At 36.3% G+C, this 23,701-nt stretch overlaps 1 protein-coding gene across 1 annotated transcript in view; it reads left to right on the top strand.

The window, feature by feature from the left end:
• TCEA1 (transcription elongation factor A1) overlaps nt 1-13,158 on the top strand; it is a 38,190-nt gene extending 25,032 nt beyond the window's left edge. Inside the window, exons 7-10 of the mRNA XM_069099943.1 lie at nt 3,662-3,816; nt 4,990-5,136; nt 7,134-7,205; nt 11,492-13,158. Of these exons, the coding sequence (XP_068956044.1) occupies nt 3,662-3,816; nt 4,990-5,136; nt 7,134-7,205; nt 11,492-11,500 (383 nt within the window). The 3' untranslated portion in view covers nt 11,501-13,158. The remainder of the gene's footprint in view (nt 1-3,661; nt 3,817-4,989; nt 5,137-7,133; nt 7,206-11,491) is intronic.
• The last annotated feature ends 10,543 nt before the right edge of the window (nt 13,159-23,701 follow it).

Here is a 23,701-nt window from a genome sequence, read left to right as displayed (position 1 = left end):
ATGTGAACAAAAAAATGTACTTTTATTCAATAAGCAAATCACTGGGGAAGAACAGGATGGCGCGCTCACTGCTGCAGCTCTGATTGGATGCAGCTCGGAGCGCGGCGTGCGTTTCAGGGCGGGGGGGGGAACGATGCATACAGAGGGTACCGTAAAGCGCAGGGGATCACCTTCACTACAGTAGCAATCTCAATAGGGCTTATTTTCGGGGGAGGGCTTATTTTAGAGGAATCTTACACAGTAAGGGGAGGGCTTATTTTCGGGATAGGTCTTATTATCGGGGAAACACGGTAATCCTCCTTACTTGTCATTTCACTTTCATCAGCAGTTGTTTCAAACCTTCTTGTCTCTCTTTCAAGCTTCCTATGTCTCTTTCAAGCTTCCTATGTCACTTCCCCCATTATTTTAGCTGAAGACTTTGTCTTATACTTTATTGAAAAACTGAGGCTATAAAATGAGAACTCTTTTTCCATCATCTTATTTCACATCACCCAGATAACTTCTCTCATGATCTTCTGTACTCCAATCTGATAAAGAAGTAAGCCTTTGCCATGGTGTCTTACCTCGGTTCCATTCTCTTTCATTTTCTGTTATTTTGTCCCACTCTTATACCTATTCTCTCTAGCCTTTCCATATCTGGGGTTTTGCTGTCTACAAATGGGCCCCTATCTTCTTCCCCATCCTTAAAAAATACTCTCTTGATCTTGCGGTCTATATCACTTACTATTCTCTTATCCTCGCCTTCTTGGATAAACTCACTGAGAAATCTTTATACATTAGGTACCTTCACTTTCTTTGACTTCCAACTTCATTTAAATAAAATTTCTCTTTCCAGTTTCCACTGGTCCTTTTAAAAAAAACAGGTTTAGGAATCCATCTGCATAGAGATGATAATTGAACCTATGAAAGTTGATATATTTTTCAAAATTTATTTTATATTTTATTATGAATGCAGACATCCTACCCCCCAAAAAAGAGATTCCTGTGTACACAGAAGAACACAAATGAGTTGCCCACTAAACTGCAAATTTCCATCTTAAACTGCCTGCTTCTTTCAAGAAGTATACACTACTCTTGTATTCTTGTCTGTGCTTCCTTCTGAATGAACTTCCACTCTGTTCTCTTTGCTATGCATTTAAAAATATTTTAATACCCCCTTTTTTTTTTGGCCTCACTACTCCCTGTCTTCAAACAGATCAAAAACATCAATCAAAAATCAAGAGAAAGTTAAAAAAAAAACAAACCACCACCATGCAATGTAAACACCACTTAAGTCAAACAAAAGGAATCCATTTAGTGGCCATATTCACAGCCACTAATGTCTATCTTTTTCTGGCACTTTGAATCCATTAGCTTTTCTGTCAAGAAGTAGGTAACAAGTTTCATCATAAACACTCTGAAGATATAGTTGTTCATTGAATTGATTAGAGTTCTTAAGTCTTTCAGAGTTGTTTTTCTTCTGTGTTCTTTTCTGGTTCTGTTCTCTTCACTCTGTATCATCAGTTCATACTCCTCAGGAGTCTCTGAAGTCTTTTGTGATTTCTTAGAGTGAACCAGTAATCCATTACATTCATATACCATAAATGTGTTCAGCTATTCCTCAATTGATGAGAATCCCCTTAGATTCTAGTTCTTTGTTGCCTCCCTCCCTTGATTTTTATCCTCCCTCATAATATCCCCTGCATATTCTTATTTCTTTGTTGAATGAGTGAGGTTCATCTTATGACTGATCCTTCCACCCCTTTGTATATTCTCCCCTCACACCTCAATTATCAGAAGTAGCAAGTTCCACTTCTTTCTTCCTTTCTACACTGGTACACTTCTTTCTACTCTCCCTTTCCCTTCTCTTCAGACCTTCAGAACAGAACCAATTCACTTCTGTTTTTCTTATTTCGCCCCCTCATAACTCTTTGAAGACATTTGAGTTCTAGGAACTGTTGTTTCTTATTTATCACCCATTAGAATGTTAGCACTAGATCATCATATTGTTCCTTTCAGTTATTCAAATAAATTTCCTTTCTAGGTTTCTTTGGACTCTTATATTTTGTATCCAACAATTCCTACTTAGCTTTTGTCTTTAAGTTAGAAATTCTTAAAAAGCTTCTGTTCTGCTAAAGTCTCATTTTCCCCTGTAAGATTATACTTGGTCTTTCAGGATAAATTCTTTTTGGTTGCTAAGTCAGTCTTCTTTACCGTATCTTTATCCATGTCATGCCCACTAACTGGGAGTGCCCCTCAAGCCTGTCCTGGACCCTCTTCTCTTTTTCCTCTTTACAGTGGGTTTTAAACCTTTTTTGAATCGTTGACTCTTTCGCAGTTGAGACCTAAGAGCCCCTTTTCAGAATAACTTCTTGTCTACTTTCATAATTGAAGGAAATGCTAACTTTCAGTTGGAGGTTAGAAAATAAAGATGTAATTTTTTTCCCATCTAAGTTCACAGACTACTTGAAATCTATCCCTGCTGTATTTATCCCTAAATATATAGATACATAAGCACAGAACCCACAGGCACATGTGCCTGTGGGTTCATTTGTATTTCTCTGCTGATTTAATTCCCAGATATATACAGCCCTACTCTGTCCTCCCCAGTCTGCCTTTTGGACATCTTGAACTAAGTTTCCTATAGACATCTCAAAATGCCAGGGCACCATCACATCATTTTGGTCATCCAGATGTGCCACTTCTGTGTCTCTTGACTCTTCCCTATCACTTCCACCACATCCAATATTTATTTTCCAATCTTGTCATTTTTGCCTTCATAAGATTTTCTGTCCTTTCACAAAACTCACCACCCTGGTTCAGGCTTTTGTCACTTTTAACTTGAACTCTTGGAATACATTATCATTTATCTCTCTGCCTTCATTCTTTCCCCACTCCAATCCCTCTTCCACTCAGTTGCCAAAGTCATTTACTGAAGTATTGGTTTCTGTCACTCCCTCACTCTTGTGACCTATGTCTGTTTATGTCATACATACCCCTCCTCCTCCCATACCTAATAAACTTTAGTGGCTCCCTACAACTTTTGGCATCCGATATAAAGGACTTCTTTTTGCTTTTAAACCTCTCATTACCCGACCTTCCTTATCTCTTCAGTGCACTAAATTTGCTTCTTTGGCATGCTGTGGTTGTGCTGTTCTTTGCACAGGACGCGTTGGATCCCTTCTCTGTGCTTTTGCACTAGCTGTCCCTTATACCTTTAATACTTTAGTGCTTGCTTGCTTCAGGAGTTAGCTTAAGTCCTACCTTCTGCAGGAGGCCTTTCGTAGTCCCCCAGATGTTAGTATTTTTACTCTATGATCCTTTCTGCATATCTTTTGTGTACCTAGTTACTTCTTAGTTATGTTCCACGTTAGAATGTGAGATCCCTGGGGGTAGGAATTGTTTTTTTTTATTTTGTATCCCCAGTGTTTAGCACAGTATCTGGCACATAGGAAGTACTTAATAAAATGCTTGTTGACTGACTGTTGTTAACCATATTGTGATAGTGATTATTTTCTGAATATAGATAAAGATAAAAAGACCATAGCATTTAACATTCCCTATTTTAATCTGAATTATGATTAACTTTTGTGGACCAATTAGAAACATAAGAAGTTGGCATCTTTTGATAATAGTCTAGTTAAATAACATCCTGGCTAATAATTCCTTAACTGCATAATACCTATATATCAGGAGTTACGGAACACCGACATGAAATATAAAAATAGGGTACGAAGTAGAATAGCAAATCTCAAGGATGCAAAGAATCCAAATTTAAGGAAAAATGTACTGTGTGGGAACATACCTCCAGATTTGTTTGCTAGAATGACGGCAGAGGTAAGTAAATTTGAATTTGCTAACCTGCACTTATTCCCTTCAGCTTCACAAATCTTTATCCTTGAATAAATATAAACAATTTCTAAAATACTCTGGTATTTTTAGAAGCTAAGTTTTAAAAAGTCAAAGATTTTTTATGGAAATGTGGTTTGTATAATCCCTGGGACTTTTATAAGGTTCAGAATTTACTAACATTTGGGCTGTAAATACCTTCAGAGCCTTTCTGAATCATGTCTTATATCTAACTACTATATGTTAAAACTAAAATGAACGGACAGTGTGGTTCAATGAAAAGATTTGGAATTAGAGGTCCTTGGTTCAAATCCTGGATTTACATTGTAGAATCATGGGCAAAATCATTTTAACCTCATTGGGTGTTATTTCTTAATCAGTAAAATGAATGGTTTGGACTAGAAGACCTCTATGCTTCCTTTTAGCACTACATCTTGGATCCTAAGTATTACTATTAGATTTCTATGGTATGTTATTTTGAAAAATCCATTTGTTGCATTACTCTTGCCTTCTACCACCAATTTTTAAGTAATTTGTTACTTGTATAATATAGTTGCCAACTGTACCATTCATCGTGAAGCCATATAGAATTGGAAAATTGAATCCATAAGCCATATTATTGGATAAGCTAGTATGTATATGGTTGCCTTTTTCCCCCTGCCATAACTAAAATTTCTCAAAATATGAATTTCTTAAGAGATTTTTTTTTTTTGCCTTTTTTTAAAGAGGGCAATTGGGGTTAAGTGAGTTGCCCAAGGGTCTGAGGCCGCATTTGAACTCAGGTCCTTCTGATTCCAGGGCTGGTGCTCTATTCACTGTGTCACCTAGCCACCCCTCTTAAAAGGTTTTTAAAAAGACAAATGATAACTGCAGTACTTTTGAATTTGGTGCTGTTGTATAGTTTTGTACAAGCTTTGTATGCTATTATGAGTTGATATTTTCTGCCTTTTAAAAATTTAGAGATTAAGTTAATCATTGGCATAAACATTTTAACAATGATGGAAGGAATTGGTGGGTGATCTGTGCTTAACTTTTCATATTAAAATTAATATTTCTAAAATTTAATGATCAGTTTTGTATTATTTTTACATCAATAGATAAAACTATCTGATAAATTTAAAATGCTGTACCTTAGAAATTGTGCTACTATATTCCTCCAAGGAAATGGCTAGTGATGAACTTAAGGAGATGCGCAAAAACCTGACCAAAGAAGCAATTAGAGAACATCAAATGGCTAAGACAGGTGGTACCCAAACTGACCTGTTTACATGTGGCAAATGTAAAAAGAAGAACTGTACCTATACACAGGTATGTGACTATTCCTTTATATTTTTCTGTTTCATTTTTAGAAAGTCTAAAAATTCTCCATTTAGTAGAATTGACAGCATAGGTTAATTAAGCTGTTAAAAATTTTTTTCTCTTAAGAAGTTGTAACTTTTACTTTTTTTATTGATAATTCTTTTATGACGTTGATGAGTTCCAGCCTAATCTGGAAGTATATTGAAGTAAGCATAGAATTCCTACTAGATGAGAATTTCAAATTAAAAAAACAAAACTGAAAACTGCTATGTTCCTGTTTTCTCTGGCTTTGAGAACTTGTCAGTACTTGTTGAATTTATAAAATGGCTAATTTGCATAAATAGCATATATAGTGTCATTTATATAGGGAGGCATATTAAGGCTCTGTGTCATAGTGGATAGACAACTGGTCCTAGAGTGAGAAAGTTCTATCTTCAGATCCTGCCTCAGATGTTTACTTGCTGTGTGACTAACAAGTCACTTAACCTCTTAGTGCTTTAGACAAATATGTAAGACTATAAGCTGTAAACTGCAGAGAAGGTATGAATCTACATTGGTAGAGAGAATTACCTCATCTGGGAGTTCTTTGTATTAGTGAAATCACAGATCTAGTGCTTGTCCCCTGATCTTACTGATTTTTATACATTTTTTTTTTTGCTTTAAATTAGAGCTTTTTTTAGACTTAATATATTCCAATATTTGTACATTTATTTTTCCAATTCAGAAGGACCAGTGGGTGACAAATTTTTTTTATCATAGTAACCTGCAAAGCAAAACAAATAACAAAGACTTTTGCTACCCTCTTTGATTTATGATAAAATTTATGGAAAAAATATGCATATGAGGTAGAGACGGATTAGATTATACATCAGTGGGAAGATGTACTCAAACTCTTGGAATCACAGTCATTCAAAGTAAAGCCAGAATAATATATTGGTGTATTTAGTATTTTTTAAGAAGCTACTGACTCCTTTGTTCTTTGAACCTATGCTTTTGAATATATGTAAAAATTATGTTTTATAACTGGCAATTTACACATGCTTTCGCTTTTTATATCTTAGACATGTAGACAGCCTGAGTTTTTTGTGTCAAAAACAAACAATACCAAAAGAGCAGTTACATTTAATGGTTTAGTTTATTGATATGCTTGGGAAATAGAATTTTCTAGTTAATTTTAGCATTTAGTCATTTATTTAGTGTGATAATCCATGACTAGAACTCCTTGTATTGTGTCTTAACACATAGTTTATTAACTTTTTAATTACACAGTGTTCAATTTCTGTTCAAAGTTTTTGTTCTTTACTTTACTTTTCTGTTTATTGTTTACCTGGTTCTATTTACATCATCTACGTCATTTCATTTAAGACTTTACATATTTTTCTGTAGCTTTCATATTGTTTCTTACAAACAGTAATGTCCTATTAACATCACAGTTTGTTTAGCTAGGTCCTTCATTTGTTTCTTAGTTCGAGTTCTTTGCTACTATAAATATGCTGCTAAGAATATTTTGGTATTGTGGAATTTTTCTTTCTATATTTGACTTCCTCAAGGTATATATTTGTACTAAGGTCTCTGGGTCAAAGTATATGGGCATTTTAGTCATTTTTTAAAAAACACAATTCCAAATATTAGTTTTTTTAGCATCTTTGCCATTTTGCTGAGTTTGAGGTAAAAATTCCAGAGTTGTTTTCATGTGTATTTCTCTTAGTATCAGCAGTCTTTCACATAGTTTATTAATAGTTTTCAGTTCGTCTTTGGAGGATTGTTTATATTCTTTGACCATTTAAGCCATTGGGGAATGACTCTTGGTCTTAATATATTTATATTAATCTTTTTAATATCTTGGATATCAGAACTATTTGATACAAAGATTTTTTGCTAGCCTATGATTTACTTTATCCTTATGACTGATTTTGGTGCTATAAAATCTTTTCAATTAAGCCAAATGGTATTAATCACTGTAAAAGGTGCTAACATTTCATTCTTGATTTTTCTTTTTCCTTCAGGTTCAAACCCGCAGTGCTGATGAACCTATGACAACATTTGTTGTCTGTAATGAATGTGGAAATAGATGGAAGGTATGACTAGTTTTTTTTTCCCCCTTATATCTGCTATACTACTATATAAATAACCGACTTTTTTTTTTCTTTGTCTTTTGGAGGGCAATTGGGGTTAAGTAACTTGCCCAAGGTTACATGGCTAGTTTTTTTGTGTATGTGTGGGTGTTAAGTGTCTGAGGCCGGAACCAAACTGGGGTCCTCCTGACTCTGGGCTGGTGCTTTACTCACTGTGCCACTTAGTTGCCCCTGACTTTTTTTTTTTAAGCTATGGGTATGTCTACTTTGGAAATCACTTTTAATCTTTTATCATAGACATAAGTTCCTCCCTAAATAAAATGTTCTTAAAACTATTCCATTTATTTGATTGTCATTGGAGGATTAGCATATATAAAGTAATTGGTAAGTTCTTGTGTTTAACTATTATGTTCTCTCTTGCTGGCAAAAGGAATTCTAGAATCACAGAATTTCAGAGTTGAGGGGGGTCTTGGCTCCATCTCATCAAAATTATACCCAAATGAGAATCCACATTACAATATGTCTGGCAACACAAGTGTCTTACTCCATTATAAATATCCCAAATTTTTTCAGTAGGTCCTTATAATTGCAAGGTACCATGCTGGTTTCTTTTTGGAACTCCCTAGTTTATCAGTATCCTTCCTAAAATATTGTGGACTGAATTGGAAACAATATTCCAGGTGACCAGAGTAGAATATGTTTGAACTCATTCCTCGGAGATACTCCTGTCAGAACATACAAGATCACACCACCTTTTTTGGCAGCTATATCACATCATTGACTCATATCAAGCTTGCAGCTCAGTTAATTTTACTCCGATCTTTTTTGACCAAACTAATAATTAACCATACTTCCTTCATTTTATACTTAAGTTGACTTCTTAATCCCAAGTATATGATTTTACATTTATACCTATTTAATTTTATTGTGTTAGGCTGCTGAACTGAGATGACTATCATTCTTTTTGCATCCTGATAGTCATCCACTTTGTTAGCTATCCCTCCTCAGATTTGATAAGGATGGCCTTTGTTTTGTTGTTGTTCAGTTGTTTCAGGTGGGTCCAAATCTTTGTAAGTTTATTTAGGGTTTTCTTGGCAAAGATACTTACTAGTAGTTTGCCATTTCTAGCTCATTTTATAGATGAGGAATGCCTTTGTCCAAACCGTTGATTTAAAGTGTTAAACACAAAACTTAGCACAGATCCCTAGCATAGTCCACTGGAGACCTTCCAAGTTAACATGGAACCTTTAATGTCAGTTCAAGTCTAGTTATTCAACTAGTTCAAAATCCATGTAATTTTACTATTTTTCTAGCCCATCTGTCTCCATCTTTGCCACAATAACCACGAGATGCTCTATTAAACATCTTGTTTAAAATTGTTTTCATGTTGTTTTAGCAATGACTTATCACTTTTTTTAATGCTCTGGGGTGTAGTTTTAAGGAATTGGGTGACATTAACTCAGGAGCAGTTAAAGAATCCTATACTAATTACTTCCTTTTATCATGGGTATAAATTTTCTATTAGCCACTGTTCTGTCCTTTCCAAAGGTCTTTTCAGGGCAAACAGATGCCAAATAAGAATTGAGCAGCTTGACCAGTTTCGTGTATGTTCAGTGGTCATTGATTCTTTCACTCTGAGTAGTACAGTACTCCTGCCCCCTTATTAGACACCCTTTCCCTCAGCTTAGTTTAAAACAAAGTAAAAAAAATACCTTTTTTGTTGTCCTTAGCTTTTCTTTCCAGCCTCTGTGCATTATGAGCTTTAGCATGGCTGACATTTATTCTTAGTGTATCGTGCTACACTTTTCTCTCTCTGACTTTTCCTTTCCATCTGCTGTAGGTTTTTTTTTTAATCTGGCAAGTTTAAAAATGGGGAGTTTTTTGTATTCATGTTAATTTCTTCAAACAATTATTTTTTATCCTCAGAATTTTTTTCCCCTTTGTGACTTAATAATTTCATTCTTTAGAGTTGGTGGGAATCAGATACAGAATAGAATTCTCCATCGTTGGATTTTTTCCCTTTTGGTGTATGAAATTATCATTTAAGTCAAGAAGTTCACTTCTCTGCTTTCTCAAGAGGGAGAGCCCCAGCAGATGACTGGATTAATAATTGAATTCCCCCATCAGTACTGTACTATGCTTATGTTCCTTTTCAAACTATTCATCTATTTCTTCTTTTTGTCTAAGTGGTACTTAAGCATCCTTTGATAAATAATTTCACTTCCATTTGTTCTTCTTCAGTCTTCACCCAAAATTTCCCTAGGCATGAGTGCATCATATTACCATATAATGCTACTTTCCCCTTCTCTCCCCCTGACCCTCTCTTTACTTTCATATTTCCTTTTAAATTCATTTATGCCACATTTCCTGTTGTGGGATTCATCCCTCAAGTCTTACTGATGCCTGTGAAGTCAGTTCACCTCCTTGAATTAGGATTTCTATTTAATCTTGCTTTTTTTCCCTTTTCTTTTTTTCCCCCTTTTCTTTTTTTTTGAGAGCTGTGTCTATAGTATATGTAGATAGCTGAAGCCATGGGTTGTAGAACTTTAGAACTTTTTGGATTTTGTTTGAGTTTCTCAGTATTTCAACAGCAATTCTTCCTCCTACTTCATTAACATTTTACCATACTTTCTTGGTGGTTAGTTATACTTACGCAGTTTCCTCCCCTCTCACATCCTTTTTAGTTTAAAGGTATAACTTAATGACCATACTTACATATTTCATAGCCTATATTTACTATCTCTCTCCTGCTTTAAGAGCAGCAAACTGTTCCCCAGTATTATGCTTTCCCTAATTTCTTGGATGACTTTTGGTGATTCAGCATCTAAATTATTGTTTTAAACAAATAAATTATTGTTGTAAGTAGTTTGTCACATTCCTTAGCACAAATTTGCACTCTTTTTTTGGGTATGGGAAAAATTATCTTTTAAATCATATGTATTTAAACTCTCTAATTATGATTATTCAAGTTCATTTAAAGATATGTCTATAACTATTTAGGTTAGGAAAATCTCAAAAATAGGCATCTTCTAGGAAATCAGTCAATAAACATTTATTAAGCCTTATGTGCCCTGTTCTAAACATGTGGGATACAAAAAGATGCAAAAGACAGTCCCTGCTGTCACAACCTAATGAAAAGGAGGCTGAGTAGGGCAATTAGTTGGCACAGCAGTTAGAGTGCTAGGCCTGAAGTTACCAAGACTCATCTTCCTGAGTTCAAATCTGACTTCAGACACTTAGTAACTGTGTGACCCTGGGCAAATTACTTAACCCTGTTTGCCTCAGTTCCTTATTTGTAAAATCAACTGGAAAAGGAGATGGCAAACCACTCTAGTATTTTTGCCAAGAAAACCCCAAATTGGGTCATGAAGAGCTGGACATGACTGAAACGACTAAACAATGTTTTAAACCCTGTTCTGTTTGGTAACAGAGATTTTTGTCATCTGTGCTTATAAAACTAGTTATCTTTATCATTAGCCTTAGGTTAGTGTTGGGGATGGAATCTCCATGCTACATTTCTGCCAAGAGACTTTCAGAGATGCCCAAACTGTGTTATATCTGACCATGTATCTAGATTGTCGGATTATATATAGTCTTTTGAAGATATATAATAATTATCCAAAGATCTTGGTAATTGCTCTAAAATACGTTCATGAGCAACATATAAGACATTGAAGATAAATTTTTAACAAAGTGAAAATTACATATATATTAACTTTTGATTGTTTTTAATTAAAACTGTTCAGTATTTAAAATTTGGCTGTATTAAATACTAGCAAATATTTTAAAAATCAATTTAATCATCCTTTTTTTTGCTTTTTTTTGAGGGCAGTTGGGGTTAAGTGACTTGCCCAAGGTCACACGGCTAGTTTTTTAGTGTTAAGTGTCTGGAGCCGGATTTGAATTCGGGTCCTCCTGACTCCAGGGCTGGTGCTCTATTCACTGTGCCACCTAGCCGCCCCCTTAATCATATGCTTTTTTTTTTTTTTTTTGCCTTTTGGAGGGCAATTGGGGTTAAGTAACTTCACCAAGGTTACATGGCTAGTATTTTTTGTGTGGGTGTTAAGTGTCTCAGGCCGGAACCGAACTCGGGTCCTCCCAACTCCAGGGTCCTCCCAACTCCAGGGCCGGTGCTTTACTCACTGCGCCACCTAGCCGCCCCTTAATCATACATTTTTAATTGTATTTCTAAGTTACGTAAGGCAAGCATCTACAACTCTTTTGTGTAAAAAGAAAAGTTGTTGACATATTCACAAAATTCTCACAATTTTTTCTTTCTTTTTTTACAGTTTTGTTAAAAGAAGGAATTGGGAAGATACCTGGACACTTACGGAACAGGATTTTGTAATTAGCTTTAAAAACTAGGCCAACAATCTAGTTTCCCTGCAAATGAGATTTTTAAAACAGCATACATCCTTTGGGTTAGTTTTTTGTTTTTTGACACAACCATCCCTTTCTTAAAAGCCTTCTTATAGTTAGTCAGTGTTAAGATCAGATAGTCAATTGTATGGTGTATGTTTAAAACTATTTTTTCATTTTTATAAGTAAGTCAACATTAAACTTTTATCAATTTAAACTTTTGGTAACTTGTTTGTTTTTCGTAACAAATGGAAAATGTACTTTAACTTTTTTACAATCTGAGACATACACAAGAGATTTTTTACTTCTCTATTAATGTGAAAGTGGAATTTGCATTTGTTTCCATATTGGCATGTTCCTACTTACATTAAGGGAGAAGAAAGATAAGTGGAATTTTAGGTTAACCAAGTATAGTGTGGTAATGAAATAATACTTGGACAGCTTATCTAGTTTGTAAATACCATATTTGAATTAGCATCTCACTTTGATCATAATGATTGTTAATAAGCCTTAGTGATTAGATATTATTTTGCATCTGTGACTAGCTGTGACCAATATCATTTGTTGTACTTCTTAAGTCTGTAAATTACTTGCTCTTAATAGATCTTACTTTTGGAAAATTTACTTTTAAGTAAGTAGTTTGTTAAAACTGATCAGTTCTTTGTTTTTTATTTACTTGTTTGACATCAAGTTTTTAGATTTTGCTGATGAACAAGCTCATTGTTTGATAGATTTTCAACTATAATTTAGATCAGTTCTTCACAGGAAGATTGATTGAGGGAAATGATGTTAAGCTTCACCATTTATGTAGCTCTTCTAAACCGTTCATGAACTTTATTTTGATGTGTAGAACAACATAATAATGATGATGATAATCAGTGACCAAGCTTGAGAAGCCAGTTTACAACGTTAAAGCTATGTTCTTCCCACATATAGATCGATAATTTTTTTTTCTCTTCTGAAGTCTGTTTTCTTATACCTTTTAAAACCACTAAAAACTATTCAGTAAAACTGGGATACTCTTGTTCAAACTTTTCCTCATTGGCAATGTTTTTTTTTTCCTCATCTTCACATGCTAAACAGATAACATGAAATAATTTCATAATGGTCTTGTCCTGTTCTTTGTGCCATTTTATATCCACTGTGCCCCCCCACAAAATTATGTGCATATATTATAGATTAGTTTGCTATAATGTGGAAAACTATCTAAAATAACGTATTGGTTGACATTTGTATTTTTAAAAATTGGCCTACAGCTCGGGGCGGCTAGGTGGCACAGTGAATAGAGCACCGGCCCTGGAGTCAGGAGTACCTGAGTTCAAATCCGGCCTCAGACACTTAACACAAAAACTAGCCGTGTGACCTTGGGCAAGTCACTTAACCCCAATTGCCCTCCAAAAAGCCAAAAAAAAAAATTGGCCTACACATCCCCAAAATAGCAGATATAGTCTATTGAAGTGAAGAGAAATGTTTGATTTCTGATTTAAAAAAGGAAATTTGAAAAAACACAGTTAAAAACATTAAGTTAATAGAAATTTCATGTAACTTGAAGTGTTGGATTTTTAAACGACTCAATAAAGGTCTTTTTATGAACTTATTTGATAGTCTGTCTTATTTTGCATTTTATTTATATATTGATCCTTTCTTTAAATATATTTTAGTTATGGAATTGATGCCTTTTTTCTCTTCAAATTTTTGGATTTTGTGTCAATTTGAAATGCAGCCTAATTTTATTTAAGGACTGCTAGTACTAAAAATAATTTAAATGCTTGCAGATAATTTTATATATATATATATATATGAGAGATGTTGGGACAAAGCAGTTTCTCACTCTCAGGTTACTCTTGAAGAAGGAAGAAATGGAGGGAATATTTCAAGATGGTACCATAGGAGAATATATTTATGTGTGTGTGTCTTCCAATAAAAGTCCTCATCCAATGCCTCAGTGTGTGTGGAGGTAACTGTGCCAACAGAGCATAAGCTCAGGCAAGTTTTACTAAGATGGAATGTTTTAGGATATGAATCCAGTGATAGACTTTGCAGCTAAGGATCAGCCTATATAAATTTGGATAAGTGAGTCGCCAGGTTGGCTACAGTGTGATGAAATTTTTGTCCATCACAAAGAATTGCATGTGCTGGTGGAGTAAGTATCTACACTGGCAAAATCACAGATCCTTGTAATAAGCGTGTGTGTGTGTGTATGTGCGCGTGCATGAGCTTTATTATTTCAGTTGTGTGTTGTGCGTGTGTATACACAAACATTCACAAAAGGCAATATCTGCCTTTTGAGCAGAGAGCTGGTCTTAGAAATCAGAAAACTAGTGGTTCAAATTCTGCCTTTTGCCGTTCTGACTGTGTAATCATGGGCAAGTCACTTAACCTCATGTCCCAGGCAACTTTCTAAGAACTGGAATGAACCACACTCCCAGTCCCTAAGGCTGGAGAATGTTGTGTGCTACTGAAAAAAATATTTACTGTTGAAAGAAATTGGCTTGGAAAGTTGGTAAGAAAACTTGTTTCTCACATCTTGGATTGCTATATAGGTGAAATAGATTAGGCAAATTAATGGTTAATAGAGCTCAAAATTAGGTCTTCAGATGCATTATTTTGTTGGGGCAAAATCATTTTTGTGATGTATAACAGTTTAAAGTGCTATAACTCAGAACTCTTCCTGTAAACAAGTTCATAATGTGTCTGAATCTTAGATAAATTTAACTTACAGAAAAGATAAGATGTTTTGTGAATCACCAGTAGAGGGTAGTCAAAGATGTAGTAGAATAAAAATTCCAAATTCAGTAGCTGTATTCGTATAGTCTTTTTTTTCTTTAAGAAGCCCAACATATTCTAATTTGAAGATTTAAATAGAAATTGCTTCTAAAAATAGACTTAAATTGTGATCTCAAGAAAGATATTTTTAATCAGGACCTTTATTTTCATTCATATTAGCCCCAGAAAATTATCCATTCAAGAGGAGTTAAACAAAACATCTCATTAAGAAATAATGCTTAGGGGCTGCTAGGTGGCACAGTGAATAGAGCACTGGCCCTGTAGTCAGGAGGACCTGAATTCAAATTCGACCTCAGACATTTAACACTAGCTGTGTGACCTTAGGCAAGTCACTTAACCCCAATTGCCCAGCCTACCCCCTCCAAAAAAGCAGGAAAAAAAAGACTGCTTTTCGATAGTGTTATTGGCATGGAGTTGCTAATGAAAGCTATGATTTGAGTCAGAGCCCCAAGGCAATAGAAGTGTAAGCACAGGATTGATCTTAAAGGTACTTCTTACACAGTAAGTAAAAGAGTTACTGACAAGTTCATAACTAGAACTGTTATGATGAAAACTCAATAAAGTGATGTAAAGTTAAGAAAAGAGATGTGTTTGGAGAAGGCTATTCAGTGTAGACTAATTTAGCATAGGAAAATACTTAGCTCTGCATATAGTCAGATTTTTTTTGTGCAAGTTTTGGTGATTGTTGGGAGTATTTAGCTCCTTATGGCTGCAAGTGTCCTGAAAAGTTTTTATGTTCTATAGTAATACCAAGTGGCAAAACTTGCTCTGACCTAGGTGCTTGACAGTAATGATAATCCGTCTCTGACTTCTGATTGTTTCCTGGGTTGGACCAGAGCTCCTTCCATAGCTATATCCCAAGGACTGTCTTTAGGATCCTTTCAGTGTTCTCAGTCTGTTATGTAAAAAAGCCAGAGTAACTCTTAACACATCCTCTTCTGAGAATCCTTGATTCTTCCTCTCACATAGAAAGAAAAGTAGCATTCTCAAAGTCAGCTATTGTTCCACTTGAATGATTCCAGTCTCTTAGAGGAGTAATGAATTTTCTACTCCTGGAGTTCAAAGATCAGGGAATCCAACAAAACGGTGCTCTCCTATAGATAGCATAGCCAGTATAGGGAGCAGCACAATGGGTTTTGAGACATGCAGACAAATGATTTCATTTGAAATTTTTTTTTATTTTAACAGAGAAGCTAAAAAACTGTTTCAAAAGATTTTTTTTTTAAAGCAGTTGGGGTTAAGTAACTTGCCCGAGGTCACACAGCCAGTTTTTTTGTTTGGGTGTTAAGTCTCTGAGGCCAGAACTGATCCTGGGTCCTCCCGACTCTGGGGCCAGCGCTCTTACTCACTGCACCACCTAGCTGCCCCATCCAAAAGATTTTTAACATACATTTCTTTTTGTTTAGAGAGCAAATATGAAATGTCTTTCCTGCCTTCTTTTTTAAGAACTCAAAAAAAAAAAAAGCTACAAACTTTCTCACCTTGTAGCCTATTTAGGAATACTAATGACAAATTTAAAAAGAGAAAACTTAAGGAATCTTAGGAACCTGTAGGTTAGGTAGGTATAAACTTTTCTTTATCTTATCCAGAACTAATTACCGATGAATTACTCACAAATTAGATTATCAACTCAATGCCAACCTTTTAGGTGTCTAATCTATTTAGTATGATTAAGTGCTTGTTTATATATAGATTTATATATGTCATACTAGACAAGGCCTCTAGCCTAGGAACTGTACAATGTAAAGCAGCTCCCATGTAGCCAGACATAAAAAATACACATAGGCCAGATGTATAAATATAACAAAAAGGTGTGTTTATGGCAAGGTGATTAATGAGAGGATTATTAGACAAATAATTCATGAAAGATTTGTTTTTCTAGGCTCCTGAATTTCTTCTGTTTATGCTATTCTCTCCCCTCAACAACCCTCCAAAAATGTAGATGTTTTCATAAAATTTCAGAATTGGGAGGCACCTTGGAATTACTTGTACGGGAACAGATTCCTTACTACAAAATAATTGATAAGTGGTTATCCAGTCCCCCCTCTTTTGAAGACCTCCTATAGTTAGAGGGAACCTATTACCCTCTGAAATAGCTTTTGCCACTTTTGGACAGTTTCAGTTTGGTTTCTTAATTCTACCTTTCTGCAATTTATTGCTCATTACTTTTAGTTAGACCCTCTAGTTATGCCTCTGAATCCAAATAGTACAAATAATCCTTCTTCCACGTGGCAAGGCTTTAAATACTTGAACTTAGTTGTCATGTCTGCTCTAAGTCCTATCTGGACTCTGATGGTGTAGTCTCTAGCCCTTTTCCTGTCCGAGTTGCTCTCCTCAAGCATTCCACTTTGTTCTTGTTCCTTCTAAAACACGGTGCTCAGAATGAATACAGTTCCAGATGTAAGATTATCACCTCCTTCATTCTGAACATGAACCTTCTTTTAGTGAAGACTATGATACACATTAGGTTTTTTTTCCTCTTGTGTTATTGGCACACATTGAGCCTGCAGTTCAATTAAAACCTTTGGATCTTTTAAAAACAAATTTATTTGCTTCTGCCTTTCAGTATTTGTGCAGATAATCTTTAGAACATAAGCAAAGTTAGGTTCAATGCATTCTAGGTTCTCCAGATCTTTTTGGAGCTGTCCTAGCATTATATCATCAATTTGATAAGCATACTATCACCTTTGCTTTTATCTGTTCCCTTTTTGGCATTGTTTTCCCTATTAGAATATTAAGCTCCCCCACTGAGGATCAGGGACTGTTTTTTTTTTTTTTTTTACTTCTGTTTTTGTCCCCAGTGAGAGTCTCAGTAATTTACGTATAAATACTGAACTGATTGAGAATTTTTGAATTTTTAATTTATTGATAAGACCTGTACTTTAAAACTTTTCTGAAGCATCTGCATTTGATGTAAGTAACCTCTTGAGCTGATTTTTTTTCTACAGCAGGTATCAGTGAAGTTTAGATTTAATTAGCTTGAAAGGTTTTTCATTATTCAAATGTTTTGTATTGTGATTAGAACATTCAAAAGGACCTTTACACTACTAGGTACCTGATCCTTTAGATCTTTGATTAAATCTTTTGTATTAATTTTTGAAGTTTTGGCAAATGCTCCCATTGGATTTATGTTGTATTTATGTGATCATAGAATATAATGAGATCTGCCATTACTTTCAGAATGATACTGGTTTTAATGTGTAAATCTGCTATATTCCTGTTTTAGTTTTGACTCTATAGGGTAGAGAAGGAAGAAGCATTTATTAAATGCCTTCTATCATTTGATCCTCCCAACAACCCTGTGAGGTATTATCCATTATCCATCCCCATTTTATAATTAAGGAAACTGAGACAGAAAATTAAGGGACTTGCCCAAAGTCACTCAGTTAAACATCTGAAGCTAGATTTGGACTCAGGTCTTCCTGACTCCATGCCTGATGTACTATCTAGGGTCACATAACTAGTAAATATCTGAGGCTGGATCTGAATTCAGGTCTTCCTGACTCCATGCCTGGTTCCTTATCAACTTTGTTACCTGTCTTACCCTAGATGCAATGTTGGAGCATATAGGATACTTGTGAAGGCTCCCAGAAAATGTCTCAATGCTGCCTGTAACCAAGAAAATTCATAAAATTTCTTTAGTGGTTTTACTTCACCTGAACTTATTAGCTGGGTACTGTATTGCATTTTGTGTTTTATGACCAACTCCTCTGTATGACCAAAACCATCCAGGAGATACCATCCTCATTTTCTTTTTGGCTTTTTGGAGTGGGGAGGGTAGGGTAGTTGGGGTTAAGTAACTTGCCCAAGGTCACCTGGCTTTTGTGTTAAGTATCAGGCTGGATTTGAACTCAGGTCCTCTTGACTCTAGAGCTGGTGCTCTATTCACTCTGCCACCTAGCCGCCCCCATTTTCATTTTTTAATCCTATATTCACTTGATTATAAATTTTCTTGTCTAAATTTTTTAGGCTGTGAATTTTCAAAATAAAGGAAAAGGTTTGACTGTTGTTCGAGGTCTATGTACGGTATGTCAAAACTTTAAGAACACTCCCCACATTGAGGTACTTTCAAAGTGCAAGAAAAAAATATCCTATATTGTGGTTTCTCTCTGGTTAGCACTTTAATGAGATTTCCCATACTAGCAAACCTTTAAAATCTGGAATTAAGTATTTTTTGTTTCTTGGCACACCAACTAAAATAGAACAGGATTCTGGACTCTTGGATGTTGAAGTCTTCAAACCTTACAGGGGAAACTATTCTAAAATCGGGACTACACGTGTCCTTTTTAAAGATTTTAATTTTTATTTCTTGTTCGAAATTCTCTCTCTTTGACTCTCCCCTTCCCAATTGTTGATAAAGCAGGAAGAACAAAAGCCATTATAATATATATAGTCATGTAACACAAACTCCCACATTGACCATATCTCCCTCCCCCATAAAAAAAGAGACAAAGAAAGGGAAAAAAAGAAAGAAGGAAAATATGCCTCAGTATTCACTGAGTTCATCAGCTCTTTTGTCTGGAAGTCATTTTTTGGTGAGAGCAAGTCACTGAAATGTTTTAAATTTTACTAATTTATAAAACTCACTACAGTAATAAAAATATAGCATCTTAGAGGTCAATACTTGATGCATGCATGTCTGCTACAGCATCATAAACAAATGGCTATCCAGTTTTTGCATGAAGAACTCTGACAAAGAATTTATCCCATTATGATCCAATCCTTTCTATTTTGACAGATCTAATTGTTAGGAAATTTTTCTTTATATTGAGTTGAAATCTGTCTTCCTGTACCTTCTGTTCATTATGTGGTCAATCAAAATATGAAATCCTTCCATATGAGAACACTCCAAATATTTGAAGACCCAATTATGCCCCTGCCAAATTTTCTTTGTCAGTACCATAGAATCAAATATTTGAAAGGATCCTCAGGAACTCTAGTCTAACCTAAACATGAATGAGAGACCAGCTTGCAATGTACCTGACAAGTGATCACCCAACCTTTGCCAGGAGATCTCTATTCAGTAGGAAACCCTGCCTCATAGAGCAGTATCCAGAAGTATTGTTTCTGGAGAACTTTCACTGGGAGGCAGGTTTTCTTTACATCAAGCCTTGACTTGTCTGTCTCCAGCTTTTACCCCTAGCTTTAAGTTTTGCTCTCTGGGACTGAACTAAACAAATGCAATCCTATTTTCTTGTGACAGTCCTTCAAATACTTTAAGACAGCTATTATAGTCCACCCCTCCCACACCTCAGTTTTCTCTAGGCTAAATGTCCCTCTCTGATCTTTTCATGACATAGTTTATAATCCTAGTTTTCCACATCTAGGAACACTATAGTTTGTCAGACCTTGAAAAAGATATTTTTGATGGTTCCGCATTCATGGTATTCCAACCCTAAAGTTTTTATGGAAGTGAATCAATATATGTCCTTGGAGCAGCTTTTATGTGAAGAGGAAATGCAAAGGAAAAGAAAGATTTAAACTTGGAGTTTGTGGGGCTACTTATTGTCTACTACTCACATCAATTAACCCTTAACAACAACAAAGATCTATGTGGGTATTTATTGGCAATTAAGACATTCCTACAGATGAGGTAGCATTATTGGGAGGAGAATGGATGCCCACTAATGGTCGTCACAGCTTAAATGTACACTGGTCAAACAGATGACAGGTACATGAGTTACTGACTATTATTCTAAAGGTATAAATATAAAAGCTAATGAAAAAATTCTGAAGGAGACCAAAGGAGAAAAGTCTAGACCAACACATCTAAGATCCTTGTGGTTTTTGTCCTTCATTCTCGAGGAGTACCAGTTTCATCAAGAAGGTGATTTCTTGAACTGGCTTCTCACCTGGACCTCCTCATTGTGTCTAGAAACTCATGTTCCTGCCAGATCACAGCAACTCTGAAACTTATACTTCCTTAGTGCCCCGTGCCCCTTGGGTGGACATTGGAGACCTCTTCCCAGATCTTTCATTTAAGGAGGAGGCTTAGGGTGGTAAACACCTCATCTTCCTTTCCCGATTGGCTACAGGACTTCTTCACCAAACTTCTCCCCTCCCCTCACTTTCACATTTCAGATTATTTTCTGTGTTATCTTCCCCATTTAGATAGTGAGCTCCCTGAGGGCAGGGACTGCCTTGCTTCTCTATGTATTTCCACTTAGCATAGGGCCTGGACTATAGCTATGTTTGTCCTGTTTTCTAAGGAGACCTTGGCATCTAGGAAATGCTGAGGTGACTTGCAGTTGACTTTGATTTGAGTGAGGGAGGGCTGTGCAAGGTCACTTTCTCCTCCAGAGCCATCTGGATCCAGTGACCAGATACTTATCAGGATAACTTGCAGTCAAATTATGTCATCATTTCCTTGATGCCATGGTGCCCTTCGAAAACAAAGGACAAACCCAACCTGTGAGTAGACCAAGGTGCCTGAATGGGCACCCTGCTAGTTAGGTAATTCAACTCATCCTCTCCCTCATTCCCTCCTCCCTCTCTCTTCTCCCTCTCCCTCTCCACTTAACTTGGGATTTACTGACTGGATTCCAAACTTTCAAAACCCTTAAACAATGCTGTTCACTCTGAAGCTCATAGTTTGGGCCACAATAGGTCCCTGCCCAAGCTCCACTTAATGGCTGTATTTTGGGCCCTCCTGGCTTAGAGTAAAGGTCTAGGGTAACTGTGTCTCTTGGGAACAGCAAGCCTGAGGGTCTTCCCCTCCCAGCTTGATTTTTTTTCTTTTTTTTCTGATTTACATTATTAATTTCTGCCAGATTTTGAGTTACACATTTTCTCCCCATTTTCCCCCTACCCACCACCCCAAAATAGCAGTCCCACAGGATATCCCCTCCTCCAATCTGCTCTCTCCCATATCTTCTCCCATACCCCCTTAGACTTTTCCAGTAGGGCATGGTGGATCTCTATGCCCCAGTGCCTGTATATCTTTTTTCCCAGTTACATGTAAAATAGTATCAATAATAGTGTGTATATATATAAAATTTTAAACATTTGATTTTAAAACTTTGAATTCCAGATTCATTCCCTTCTTCCCTTGTCACCCATCCTTATTGGGAAGATAAGCAGTTCTGTATAGGTTGTACATGTGTAGCTAATTCAAAACATTAACATAGAAGATATATTGTAAAAGACTGACTACATTTCCTTCCTTCCTATCCCACAACCCACTTGTTCTATTCTCTATTTTGATCCCGTCCCTTTTCAAAAGCGAGTGCTTCCAACTTCCCTGCCCCCCAGACTGCCCTCCCTTCCATCATCCCCCCTCTCATCCCCTTGCCCCCTATTCTCCTGTAGGGTGAGATACCCTATTTAGTGTATATGTCAATTCCTCCCCGAGCCAAATTCAATGAGAATAAGATTTACCCATTCCCTTTTGCCTTCCTATTCTTCCCCTTCATTGTAACCATTTTCCCTTGCCTCTTCTATATGAGAGTTTACCCCATTCTGTCTCTCCCCATCTCCTCTCATTATATTCCTCTCTCACCTCTTAATTTCACCTTTTAAGTATCATCCCTTCCTATTAACTTGGTCCTGTGCCCTCTATGTATGTATACTTGTAAACATATATACACACATTCACATATGTATTCATATGCCAATATACCCTCCAATATAGACATATACATATATGTGTATATATATATACATATATATATATTTCTATTCCCTTCAACTATTTTCATACTGAGAAAAGTTTCATCAGTTACAATTACATTTTTCCATGTAGGAATTTTAATAGTTCAACTTTGATCAGTGGCTTATGATTTCTTTTCCCTGTTTTACCTTCTCAAGCTTCCCTTGCTTCTTGTACCTGAATGTCAAATTTTCTATTCAACTCTGGTTTTTTCATTAAGAATGCTTGAAAGTCCTCTATTCCACTGAATGACCATATTTTCCCCTGAAACATGATACTCTGTTTTGCTGGGTAGGTGATTCTTGGTTTTAATCCCAGCTCCTCTGCCCTCCAGAATATCATGTTCCAGGCCCTTCCATCCCTCAGTGTAAAAGCTGCCAGATCCTGTGTTATCCTGATTTTGTTTCCACCGTATTCAAATTATTTCTTCCTGGATGCTTGTAATATTCTCTCCTTGGTCTGGGAATTCCAGAACCTGGCTATAATATTCCTAGGAGTTGTCTTTTTGGAATCTTTTTCAGGAGGTGATCAGTGGATTCTTTCAACCTCTGTTTTGCCCTCTGGTTCTAAAACATCAGGGCAGTTTTCCTTGAGAATTTCTTGGAGGATGATTTCTAGGTCCTTTCTTTGATCATGGCTTTCAGGTAGTCCAATAAGTTTTAAATTATCTCTCCTGGATCTATTTTCCAGGTCAGTGGTTTTTCCCATGAGATATTTCACATTGCTTTCTATTCTTTCATTTGTTTGGATCTGTTTAACATCATCTTGATTTCTCATAAAGTCACTAGCTTCCCTTTGCTTCATTCTAAATCTGAGGGAATGATTCTCCTCATTGAGCTTTTGAGCTTCTTTTTCCATCTGGCAAATTTGGCTTTTTAAGGCATTCCTCTCCTCATTGCCTTTTTGAGCCTCTTTTGCCATTTGAGTTAGTCTATTTTTTAAGTTGTTATTTTCCGCAGTCAGGCTGTTGACTCTTATTTCGTAATTTTCTTGCATTGTTCTCATTTCCTCCATTTCTCTTATCTGCTTCTTAAGGTCCTCTATAGCCTGTAACCAGCTTGTATTTTCCTTTGCAGCTTTTGGTGCAGGAATTCTGGCTTTACTGTCTTCCTCCTGTTCCATGCTTTGTTCCTTTTTTTTCCCCAAACATAGGAGTCTAATGTTGGATTCTTCTGTTTGCTTTGCTTCCTTTGCCTGGTCATGTCGCCCCTCAGTCATGTGACCCCTGGGCTTTTTGCCACAGTGGGACTCTGCCACCAGACAGGGGAGCTTTCATCCCAAATTCTGGGGTTTTCTCAGGTGCCAGAGGTATTAGATGGGTGGCCTCTCTGAGGCCTCCACAGGCTCTGGCAAGTTGGTCACGAACCCCAGGACCTCCACCCTAGACTGCAATCCAGATCCAAGAAGGTTAAAGCAAGAGCGATTACCCCTCGGACTGGTGCTTGGTTCCCCTGCACTCTGCAGGCCAGGAGCTGAAACTGCCACATGGTGCTGGCTGGCTGTGCTGGGTGTGTCAGCAGCTTCTCACCCTGGGGGCAAAAGCTGATGCACTCTGGGTGGCCAGGTAGCACAGTGAGTAACAGCACAGGCTCCAGTGTTGGGATGACCTGGGGATCGAATCCTGGCTCAGACACTTAGCACCCACCCAGAAACCCCTGGCCGTGTAACCTTGAGCAAGTTACTTAACCATGATTGCTTTAAAAAA

Source organism: Petaurus breviceps, unplaced genomic scaffold (assembly GCF_028583685.1).
Source record: "Petaurus breviceps papuanus isolate PSGF00001 unplaced genomic scaffold, PetGlider_PUasm1.0 38, whole genome shotgun sequence".
Lineage (NCBI taxonomy): Eukaryota > Metazoa > Chordata > Mammalia > Diprotodontia > Petauridae > Petaurus > Petaurus breviceps.
This window is presented reverse-complemented; position numbering and strand designations above follow the sequence as displayed.